General features: G+C 37.4%; 1 protein-coding gene across 1 annotated transcript; it reads left to right on the top strand.

Moving 5' to 3' along the window:
* The first annotated feature begins 650 nt into the window (after positions 1-650).
* oga (O-GlcNAcase) lies at positions 651-12,603 on the top strand. The gene is made up of 16 exons (XM_083540588.1): positions 651-1,612; positions 1,825-1,876; positions 1,959-2,056; positions 2,165-2,295; positions 2,393-2,564; positions 3,349-3,447; positions 3,562-3,846; positions 4,220-4,378; positions 4,544-5,175; positions 5,516-5,690; positions 8,615-8,700; positions 9,670-9,774; positions 10,087-10,178; positions 10,383-10,575; positions 10,700-10,865; positions 11,038-12,603. Exons 1-16 carry the CDS (start codon positions 1,450-1,452, stop codon positions 11,172-11,174), a joined length of 2,745 nt encoding a protein of 914 aa, XP_083396714.1. The 5' UTR covers positions 651-1,449; the 3' UTR covers positions 11,175-12,603.
* Positions 12,604-12,605: the final 2 nt, after the last annotated feature.

Genomic DNA, 12,605 nt, shown 5'->3' with positions numbered 1-12,605 from the left:
ATGGTCATCATCTTCCGTGGCCTTCCAAGTCACCGGATCAAAATCCGAGAATAACTTTGGGATTGTTGATTGATTGTCATGTCAAAGGAACGTTTCTAACATCTTGTGGAATCAATGCTGCAAGAAAATTGATTCTGTTGAGAGATTGTATAGTGTTCAAATAGTGAATGATATTTGTCGGCCTTAAAGACAAAACCGCAGGTCAGACAATAATGCCAACACAAAACAGTTCAAGGAGGAAAACCAATTATAAAAAAGATTGTTAATTTCAATAATAGTCTGTACATTCACCATTTTAGAATTGTTTTCATAAGAGTAAATGTTTTTCCTGTTAACGTGTACACGTTTAAACATGACTGTTCAAGTACAAACCCTCCACTGCAGTAATGTGATAAAAAAAGAATACATTATATAACATTCTATTATATATTATGTTACATTGCCTACAGGAGGGAGTTTCCATTTATTAACCATATATTATAAAACACCAATTTTAATTACATTTAATAAAAAAATTGTTTTGATTTTGACAACTATTTTAATTAGTTAACATCATAATTGAATCTTAATTGATCATGTACACTGTATTATTCACTAATACAATTGCACAATGATTCCCATAATTCTCGGCGTGTGGTATGTGTTTTCCCAGAGAGACTTTTATGAATGCACTGTCTTGGTGCATAGAGACTCTAACCTACAAAAAAAGTGGTTTCCGGTTTAAGTAAATCACACATTTAATTCTTAAAAAGGACAAAATGTTGTTTGAAGGGAAAGGATACGGCTTAATAGAAAGTGATTTAGTCCGCAATACATATTTGATTATATAGCAGTAGCTTTAAAGTTTGCAGTCTTGGTTGTTTTTGAGTGTCTTGGATAAAGCTTTCTGTTTTTGACGGTTTTAAACCGGCTGTGACTGGTTCGAACCGGTCTTGTGAGTCTGCGCACTGAGTGTAAACAGGAAGAGCGGAATCGGTATGTTATAGGAATAGAAGCTTAGTAGATTGCTAGTGGATTTTCGGGAATTAAACTGGTTTATATTTTATACATTGCAAGGTTATTTATCCGTGCAGATTTATTTGTTATGAAATATGTGTCCTGGAGCGGAGCAGTGATTGTGACGTATGTTAGAGGAAAGCGCTAACCTGCGTTAGTGTTCAGTTAGCAGTTTAGCCTGCGGCTCTGACAGGGTTTAGACTCTCCGCTGTGTTTATTGAGCTGAACGGCTGTAGAAGCCGTTACACGAGTGGAAAATACTGACTTGTTAACGAAAAGGTATTTTAATAAATCGTTAAATATCGATAATAAACCCTTTAAACCCGCGTCTTTTATAAACCGACGCCATGGCCCACTAACCTAGCTGACGAACACAGTACCGAGCTAGGATAGTTTTTAGAAACACTTCTTCGTCCGTGACATTTCGTGAAACAACATCAGCTGCTTCTGGCAATGGTTCAGAAAGATAAAATAGTGGAGCTGTCCCAGTCGGAAAGTGAGGAGTGCCCGGGAGGGACGGAGGTCGGGGTGGTGGAGGTGCAGAGCTCGGTGGAAGAGCACAGCGTTGTCGCTGAGAGAGCAGGCCTCAGGAAGTTCATCAGCGGTGTAGTGGAGGGTGAGTTGTTCACACTGTTGCACAGGTTCACTCACAGAAAATTTATTTCCGACGGTTATTCGGCCTTGTGTCATTCGGTGGAGTGTTACAGAAAATTCTGATGTTTGACATTTCTTTTTTGTTAAGTACACTTAACCAGCTGTCCGAGGTCGGAATGTGTGCAGTATGTGTGAAAAGAAAAAAAAAACAACAACTGTATCCCCCTCTTCTAGGCTTCTATGGTCGGCCATGGACAATGGAACAAAGAAAAGAGTTATTCAGGAGGTATTGACTACTGCAGTTTCACCCACGTTTACGCAATAATTGCATGATTTGAACGCTGATGTATCTTTTCCTCATTGTCCAGACAGCAGAACTGGGGCTTGAACACTTATCTGTATGCACCCAAAGACGATTACAAACACAGAATGTTCTGGAGAGAGATGTACTCTGTGGAGGAAGCAGGTAAAGTCTATTAGTGGAGTTTCTTGTATAAATTGAGAATGTTGCCTAATAGATGTAGGGCTGTTCGATTTTGAAGGTGACTATCATTTTGTCGTGTTTCTATCCAAGAACAACTAATGACACTGATAAGTTCGGCGAAAGAGCACGGCATCGAGTTCATTTATGCCATTTCACCCGGCCTGGATATAACATTCTCAAACCAAAAGGAGGTCTCAACCCTGAAAAGAAAGTTAGACCAAGTAAGTTCAGTCGTGCCTTTATATATATTTTTTCAATTATTTATATTGATTATAGAAGAGAGAAAAATCCCTCACTGCTTTTCTGTTCTTCTTGAAGGTCTCTCATTTTGGGTGCAATTCCTTTGCTCTACTTTTTGATGACATCGATCACAACATGTGTCCCGCTGACAAAGAAGTGTTCAGCTCATTTGCACACGCACAAGTTTCTATAACCAATGAGATCTACCAGTATCTGGGAGAGCCTGAAACATTTTTGTTTTGCCCCACAGGTAAAATAAAACATCGTCATTCTTTGAATTGGTTTGTGAAAGAGGCTTTTGTTATCTACAACGCTGTTTTGGTGCCACGTTAAAAATCAAAAAGATTACACAATTAAAGTCGAAGAATGCGAGAATAGCCATAATATTTAGAGGAAAAAAAGTCAAACTTGCAATAATAAAGTAGTAGCAACATAAGAATAAAGTCGAAATATTTTAACCCCGGCTGAAGAGACCTCGAGCGCTCAACTCCTTGAGGGGTCGATTTAAAAAAAAAATCATCCTTCTTATAGTTTCTTAAGAAACACCAAATCCTCTTTAAATAACACAGATGTAACTATCGATATCCTTCAGACTGCACAAGAGGCAATTTCCTTGATGTCTGGTTTTTTTTTCCTCTCTTTTGAATAAGTTTCCTGATTTTATAATAAATTTAATAAAGTTCCTAATTGCTAAATCCTAACCTAAAGTAGGATTTAACCAAATTCTCCTCATCCGTTTTATGCATTTTTTTTTTTCAGTTTCTAACAATTTTGTGATATTTTTTTTGGCCAAAAAATTTACCACTTTAATCTTGTATTGCTACGACTTTATAAAAAAAAAAAAAAGTGTGTATGTATATGTATATGTATATATATATATATATATATATACTGAGTGTATTTTCATATTGCTATGACTTTATTTTTACAATCTAAGATTTTGTAAAAAAAAAAGAAAAATAAATGTTTACCATGCCACTAAAACGCTGTTTTTCATGTTCTGTTTGCTCAACTTTTCATCTTGGGATTTTCAGAATACTGTGGAATGTTTTGCTACCCAAATGTGGCCCAGTCACCGTACCTGCGTACCGTTGGTGAAAAGCTGCTGCCTGGCATTGACATTTTGTGGACAGGTCTGATATTTATATAATTAATATACATATGTATATATACATAAGTGTAATTCATTGTATCTTAGTGATTGCCTTAGAGATATTACTTACAGTTTCCTTTGTTTGTGTTTTTAGGTCCAAAAGTAGTATCTAAAGACATAACAGTAGAGTCTATAGAAGAAGTGACAAAGATATTAAGAAGGCCTCCTGTAATCTGGGATAATATTCATGCCAATGACTATGATCAGAAGAGGTTGTTCCTTGGCCCTTATAAAGGCAGGTCAACAGAACTGATCCCTCGACTGAAAGGAGTCCTCACCAACCCAAACTGTGAATTTGAGACGAACTTTGTGGCAATTCACACATTAGCGACATGGTATAAGTCTAATATGAATGGAGTGAGAAAGGATGTTGTCATGAGTAAGTATCATTTATAATTGAGTAATTTTTCTCTTCATTCGGGTCTGTATTGTAATGAGATGTATTTTAGGTTGTGTGTTGTGTCATTTCATCTGTAAAATAGCACAAATTTAGAGTTGATGGTAAAGATGATCTCTTTATGTTGCTGACAACATATACGCATTGTTGCTATGGTGTTTTAGTGGTCTTGCAATACATGACTATTATGACTTGGTAGAAGATTTTGAATCTCTAAACAAAGGCCACCAGTTCGCAAAGAATATATAAAGCTGTAGCCACTTTTTTCCTTCTGATTAAGTCTGATAATTTTGAACAGTTTCTCATGGTTCAATTAACTGATCTTGTTGATTCTACTTATGTTTTCTTTCTTCAGCGGACAGTGAAGACAGCACAGTGTCCATTCAGATAAAGCTGGAGAATGAAGGAAGTGATGAGGAGCTGGAGACAGACATTCTTTATAGTCCACAGATTGCCCTTAAGATAGCCCTTACAGAGTGGCTCACAGAGTTCGGAGTGCCTCATCAGTATAACAGTAATTGCTATTTTTGCTAAGAGTTGAATAAAGTTGTTGTTAAATAGTTAGTTTGTTTGCTATAACTATGAGAAAACTGACAGTTTTGTTTACAGTATGAACTATTCAATTTAGGGCGTCAGTCTTTACTTTGTCTATTCTTTCTGTCTCTCTCTCTTTTTGCAGGCCGTCAGGGAGCTCACAGTGGCTCAAAGAGTGCATCCATTGATGTGTCCTCCATGACAGCACCCACTCTAGGAGCTTCCACTACAGTAACCACTGTTTTTCAACAGCCCATCATGAGCCCTGCTGCTCCTCTCAGTGAGGAACCACACACACTGCAAAAAGAGGAGGAGGAGGAGGAGGTAGAAGTAGAAAAGAAGGATTCAGATGAGGAGCCCATGGAAATGGTGTTGGAGAAACAAGATGAAGTGGAGGATGCCAAGAATGTCAATCAGATCCTCACAAAAATGGTTAAAACCGCAATGACTGAGGATCTCAAACCCATGGACACTGATAAGGAGACTATTTCGAAGACTCCAGAGATTCAGGAAGTTCAGGAGGACTGCAGCAGTGACATTGCACCCATGCAGACTGATGAGCAGCTCAATAAAGAAATATTTGTTCCAGGACCGGATGAGAAACCTCTGTACACAGTTGAGGCACTCACACTGGAGGACCTATGTCTGCTGGCAGAACTGTTCTACCTTCCATATGAACACGGTCCTAAAGCAGTGCAGATGCTTAAAGAATTCAACTGGCTTAGGGCTAACACCAGCATTGTTAGTGTAAACTCCAAATGCACGGACTCCGATAAAGTAAGTGTATTAGTCAAAATGTACATAAATTGTCCTGTCCTGTGATTATTTTACAAAACCTACTCCAGTTCTTTTTGGTTTACTGTGGTTCACTGATCACTGTATTTTATCAAGTGATTATCCCACTTGTATTTTCAAGCACAATAATTATATAAAATCAAGGGAAATGGAATAAACCAGTACCTACAGTGCATCAAAATGGAGGAAATGCAGCCTCTGTTCTGACCACTTGGTGGTGCTTTTAAAACCAAAAAGGTCTCATGGAGGGACTAGTTGTTATTTGAGTAGATATTTATAAAATGTTTGCATTGTATTTATCTGACATTTGTGCATCTTTCAGGTGACTGAGTGGCACACCCGAGCAGAGAATTTCGAGGAGATGTGTAGCGCTGTCATGCAGATGTTTACCAGACTCTCCAACTCAGCGAATCGAACCATTTTGTATGATTTGTATCCCTATATCTGGGATATAAAGAGTATCATCTCTATGGTGAAATCATTTGTCCAGTGGTTAGGTATGTATGACTATTCTTATGTTTTTAAACAGGATTGATTGTTTTCATCCTACACTAAGTACATGCATAATTAAACTATATTCTGGGTTTAGTTTAAATTTTAGATTCAAGAATATAGAAAATAATTAATGTATGCCGCACGCACAGGTGGCAAAAAAACATTTTGCGATGTAATGAGGTAAATCATTACTTGGCAGATAGTTCCTGGTAGACAAACATATTAATCTCTAAAAAATGATATTAATAAGCATCAATTTTCTTAGGCTAGAATATTCATTCACTTATATTTCAAAGAGGTTTAAATGATTTGTTTCTTTACTTTTTTCCCTTTTTTTTTTTTTTTTTTTAACTGTTCTGTAAATACTGTTTTCTCCACTGACTGATTGCTGTTTTCAGTGCTTGGCTGTTCTCCATTGTAATAAATTTAACTAAAATAAGTAGGTGATCCTCAAAGATCCTGCATTTATAAATATAGAGATCATCATTTATTTGGCCATGGTTTGAGTTACCAGTGTGGGTCCTGCTGCTTGCTGTGTGTCCAGTATGATTGTGCGTTAACTCGGCAACATCTGCTGCCATTTTTTTGATCAAGGGCCTGATCGTGATGGGAAGTTGATTCTTTATGCCCTAGCGCGCTGCGCATGCGAGCTTTTAAAGCGAGACAGGTGTGTAAGGCTATTCTGGTGCGATTTCACAAAATAATAATAAAAGAAAATCAATTGGGGCAAGACAATGAGCAAAGCAGTGCAATGGAATATCGACACAAAATTGATGAATGCTTTACTCTAACTGTACTGATCTGAGACGGGACAGTACACCTTACCAAGTGTGTCCATACATAATGCTAAAGTAGAGTTGGCTTGAATACAAAATACATAAAAAATTTATGCATTGTCTTTTATGGCAAGTTTCTTTGGAAACCATGTTTAAATATGTACTACAAATGATATGATCTGCATTATGGACCTTTATGGTTAGAGTACTGGATTCTGTTCCAATTTATTTTGTATTGTAAAAATGTGATTGAGTAATTATAGCACCAGCATGGCCTAGGTTACCTTGGAAACCACATTTCATTCACAGGTTCCTGTCCAGCTATATGACAAAGCAACACAGCAGGCAGCAACCAAAAACTGGCCTCATAGCCCAAAAGAATGGAGGAAACGAAACTTAATATTTATGCTGCAAATCAGAAATGTGTTTTGAGACATTTAATACACACAAAAAAAACAACCCGCTGTAACATTTGTCCAAAAAAAAACAAAAAAGAAAGTGACCATTTGTACCACTGGAAGCTATAGAAATTGCTAGATGTGGTGCAAGTGTGCCTTCTTGATATGCATCTTAGTCTCTGCACAACCAGGCAAATAAAGAATGCCTGCAATCCTACCTTATCTTTATCTCCTCAGTTTACTTGGCCCAAAGCAGTGCAGGTGGCAGTCAGTCAGCGCCTCACTGCTGCTGTGTTAAAATTACTTACTAACGAGCTCTTCTATTGTCTTCTCCCTTCATTATGTACAGATGGAAGAATCCTCAGCACAAGTTTCTACTGCTATTGGATCGACAGTGGACTATATATGCACTGTTAGCATTCTTAGTCAGTTTTTTTTTTTTTTTTGAGGAGGGCGTTTTTTTTGTTTTGTTTTAATGTTAAGTTACATTATGCTATGCTTTGGGGGAAAAAAAGACGGATTTTGAATGAAGTCACATTTGCGCAGCGATAGTTGAAAGCATAAGTGTTAACCCCCAGATTTTTTGTTTTTTTCTGGCAGCTCTAACGTGTTTTTTTGTTTCTATCAGTAGGAATAAATGAGATGGCTTCAAGACCAGCCATGAAGCACCACCTTAGGGGAAACATTGTTTTTTAAAGTTCTTGTGTTTCATGTTCTAATTTGATTTAATGTGAAGTTGTACCCTATTCTGTTGTGTCGTGCTAATTAACAGCATTTTGACCGTCTGAATTCCCCTCAGATGGTGCACATTTGTGCTGTGTCCTGCCATTTCTTTAGAGGATGTGCACTTAAGTATATGTTTGAAATACAGGTTAAATGGGAGTGTGTTGTCTCCTGTATCCTGTAGCTGCATTTGTCTTGTTACATGACTTTCAGTCCCCTCGCGTTTCAGTCCCCTTGTGTTTGTTGGTCGGTAAAGATTTACGCTTTTATCAAAACGGCAAGAAGGGATGGGGCTTAGTCGTCAAATGTCTTCTCAGAGTGGAGCTTTGCTCTTTCAGCTGCTCTGCTTCTATCAAAGTTAGTTTCTGGTCTGCCTGGATAACATAAGGCTGTGCATCAAAATTTCTTAAGCTGATGAACAGCACTTGTCAGTCATGTGACAAGGCAGATGTAAATGTGACTTCAGAGGAGTTGTAGAATTCGGAGGGGCTTCAACAGCTGAAGTTTAATTAATTACCAGCAAGCCACTGATGTAGAACTAACAAAATCTCTAAACAGACTGGAGTTAATTAAAGAGAGGCAGCTTATGAGACAGCTCGATTATTTGCAAAATACACAATACAAAATGTCTGCATTATTTGAAATAAATAATGTCAAGTTTCTTAGCATATCGATATTATGTAATACATTTTAAACTAATGAAGAGCAATTTGTTCGTTTAGCAGCTTGTAATCCTGTAGCAAAGATACTGATTCCTTTCACGATTGGGCCTCATACAAAATGTTTACATCATTGATTGTCCCGTTATCAATCTAAGCTTTAGCTGCTTGAGCCCAAAAGACCTAGGTTTAACATGTTTTAATTTTGTTTATATTTTTGAGAAAAAAATATATATAATTTTAGTGCGCAAAAGTATTACGATTTACTTTTCATTGGAGTTATATGGAAATAGACAACCCCACACCCCCTTCCTCCTCATTATGGCAAGCCCCTCACATAACATTCTCCGCTTGGATCTGATCTCAACAGGGTGTCGTAGTCAGTCCTCAGCACAGTTCTTAAGTGGAGATCAAGAGCCCTGGGCCTTTAGGGGCGGTCTAGCAGGAGAGTTCCAGGTATCCTATATTGAATTCACAGCCAAATTTCAAAAATGGAGTTTTATTTTTAATTTTGTTTTTGTGTGCTTGCAAAATGTTAAGGGTTGGTCTGTTGAAGGTGAGCTGACCGCTTCAACAAAATAGATGTAATTAAATCGCTAGTGCCTGACCAGCGGATTTGTACATTTGTGCTGAACTGTAATATAAAAGGGATTTGAATGGCTTCACCGCCAGTTGTTGAGATGATGGGGTTTCCTGACACAGTCTAAATTTGGCTTTCTTTCAGCAACTGCCCAAAAGAGATGTGACTTTTCCCTATGCGCCTGCGACTGCGCAGCATGGTTAGGGATCATGACCCCTTATTCCTTTTCAGGCCGCGCAAATAATATCAGTTGCGCTTGCATCTGCAATACCGCGCTCAGGTGTGCGCTTGCGAGTTCGCCTGCTGGAAAAAGCTCCATGAGCAAATTATGTATATTTTGCGTTAAGCCAGTTGGTAATACTGCAGTGATATCGTATTTATAGTTTAAGTATGAAGTAAACATGATGTTTTTTTTGCTGATATTTGGTCATGGAGTTTTTGCTAGATGTGTGCCCACATCATCCATTTTCTCTACAGGAAATGCGCAGCGAAAACTTGCGATGCCTTACTGTGGGAAAGGGGCATCTCCTTTAGCCAGTGAAGCCTTTTTCAGACCAAGCCATATATATCCTTGTGTATTTGCTTTTGGATTTTTAAAAAAAAAAAAAAAAGTGCAGAGAGGTATTTAAATTAGTTATGCTGTTTATCTGCCCTTGCTGATCATTGACCGACTAAAAGAACCAGTAAGATTCATTTTTCATATTCGGTTGTGTGTTGCACTCTTATGCATTAGGTTTGCTCAGCAGGGGCAGAGGAACTCATAAGTTTAAGTCTGATTTAAAAGCTGCTCAGTCATGCACTCAAATCTGGCCGGGTACTAAATGTTTTTGCCTTGGTCTTCACAGCGTCTCTTGCCAATAGATGGGGCAAACGACCTTTTCTTTCAGCCACCACCATCGATGCCAACTTCCAAAATGTATTCCATAAGGCCTTACTTTCCCAAAGATGAGGTAAGTGCTAAAATTGTCATTCTCTATGGCAACATTTTAAGTCTTGTCTGTGTACCAAATTACTGTGTACAAACCCATGTCCCACTAAATTCTTCAAATTGCTGACAGCTATAAAATATTTTGTAAATGAATTGTCTGTAAAGTTATTAAACATGTTGATGGTGTAAGTTTTCCCCATATTGTACTATGTTAAAAGTTTTATTTGCCAGGAGAATGTTAATTTTATTGTCTGGTCAGTAGTCTCTCAAAGCTCTTATTCTCTGCATACATGAAAACATACATATGCATTTGTGTGTTTGATTACCTTCTAAGGCTGCTATCTACAAGATCTGCAGGGAAATGTACACAGAGGGATGTGAAGGTATTCCTTTTTCTGACCAGGAACCAGACCTAATTGGGGACAGGTAACAATTGGAACATTTGTTGGCACATAGTTTGATCTTTAAAAACACATAGCTGCTTATCAATATGTATGTTTTGTAGCAATCTTTGGCTACAGTTGAATTATGTAGCTGTATCTATTTTACTGTCAATTGATTATAATTACAAATTGTGTAATATAATTATATATTATAAATAATAAAACGTTTGTGTTTTGTGTTTGTCAGGTTAGTTGGCGGGTTTTTGACTCTCAGCCCAGACTACGGTTTTGTCCTGGAAGATGAGGAGGGGATCTGTGGTTATGCCTTAGGCACAGTGGACGTCAAGCCCTTTGTCAAGAAATGCAAGATGAGCTGGATTCCATTCATGCAGGAGAAGTATAACAAGCCTGACTCGGAAAAGGATCTGTCCGAAGCGGAGGTAAGACATGTCTGTCCTCACACTTGTCTTCCATGTATTGCCAGTCAGAATAAATTCACAGCATGGTAACTTGTTTCTTTTCTTTTTTTTTTTTTTTTTTTTTTTTTTTTTTATCAACCTCCAGAAAATGATGCTGAGCTTTCATGAGGAGGAGGAGGAGGAGGGTTTGCCAGACTCCTTCCTTAGTAACTTTCCCTCACTCATAAAGGTGGACATTCATGCCAAAGTGACAGACCCAAGTGTAGCCAAAAGCATGATGGGCTGCCTCCTTTCATCCTTGAAAGCCAATGGTATGGGCTGTATTATTATTATTATCATTATTATTATAAAAAAAATTGTCAGTTTTCCTGTTTTGATATGAAACAGTCTGCAGCTGCCATAAACCTGTTATAGAGATGTACAGGTAAAACGGATAAAGTTGTCATCTTCTGATCATATCTTTACGATCGTTTCCTTTCCCAGGCTCTCAGGGTGCCTTTTGTGAGGTCCGGCAGATAGACAAACGAATGCTGGACTTTTATGGCAAGCTTGGCTGCTTTGAAGTAGCCAAAATGGAGGGCTTTCCAAAAGATGTAATCATAATGGGAAGGAGCTTGTGAAAGGGAGCCATGCGGAAGTCAACTGCCTTTAAAGGAACTTGTACAAATCTACAGTGGTCTGCATGGAACACCAGGAGTGTGATTTACTACCTGTTACAATGTACACATTGGTACTTTTGATTGCACTCAGTGCAGCCGGTTATTGTAGATTTTCTTTAAGGTGTGCATTTCAGAAACATCCGAAAGCATCTGTGTAATTTAAGGTGCATCTGATGTTTGCTATGCTTTGCGAATCAGAGCGTGTAAATCTTTTTTTTTTTTTTTTTTTTTGAGACACCTCTTCTGATCTAAAAACAGCTTGAGCTGGCCCGATGCTATTTAGCCAATTACACGTGGATGGTTGCATTCAAAACACATTCAGTACATTTCAGTGAGTGTATTTAGGTGCAACGTGGACTATAGCTGCCACTTCATTTTTTTTCACTACTATTTTCCAAGCTTGACTGGCTATATAAATAAAGCATTACTCTAGAAGCAAGTGATTCAACTCCATTTTTGCTTCATATTTGAGGCACAGAATGTTTATGCAGTGTTAAGAGATTTCACAGCATCCTACTGGGTGTTCTTAAAGTAATTCAATGTGCTTTTCGGTAATTTGTTAGAACTGCTAAGAATGCACACGCAGGACTTGTATGTCTTTAGAACTGCATGGACTACTTTTTTGCTTAAATGCAAAGCATGTGTATCTTGATAATACCATTGTGTTCTGGTCTCCTGGCTTCATCATTGTTTAACAGAACCCCCTTTTTGAGATTTTTTTTCTGCACATACATGATTGAAGGTTATGCCATGTTATATATTAACATTTCTCGAGTTTCAACAAAAATGTAAATATTCGTAACTTTAAAGAGTGTGACTAATCGCAAAACTTTTTATAGCAGTCAGTGAGTCGTAACAATAATTTAGAGTTCTACAAAAGCAGCCAAATTTAGAGACAATTTCAGTTTATTTTGTTTGCAAGTCAATGCCTAATGTATCAAACCAAAATTCAAATTTTAGCTATAAAAGAAAACTGGGGCTGCATTCTGACAAAGTGTTGTTTTGTTTGTTTTTTTTACTTATGTTTAACATTTGGTTTATTATTTGTAAGCACTCGCATTTTTTTTTTTTTGTTCTGATTTAAAACCAACTCAGCTACTTGGTTTTAGTAATAGACTGGCCTTTTGATTTTTGTTACCTTATATGTTGTCCCCTGATGTGCTGAATAGTTCTTTTGCTTTTCCTCAATTTCCTTAATATTCAGTTTAAGGAGGTTGAGATTACATTAAAGTGGAAAAGATTTCATTAAAAGTATAAATGTTAATGAAAATTCAGTACTTTAAGTTGTAATTCTGAATATGTATGTAATATAGATGTACTTTCTGTAAGGTTTGTATGTAAGATGGTTCGTTACAATAAAATAAAAAAAAAACCTCATGCAGCTGTTTTATT

The sequence above is a fragment of the Silurus aristotelis genome (assembly GCF_946808225.1).
Source record: "Silurus aristotelis genome assembly, chromosome: 4".
NCBI lineage: Eukaryota > Metazoa > Chordata > Actinopteri > Siluriformes > Siluridae > Silurus > Silurus aristotelis.
The sequence above is the reverse complement of the archived record's forward strand: the minus strand, read 5'-3'. Positions and strand labels throughout refer to the sequence as shown.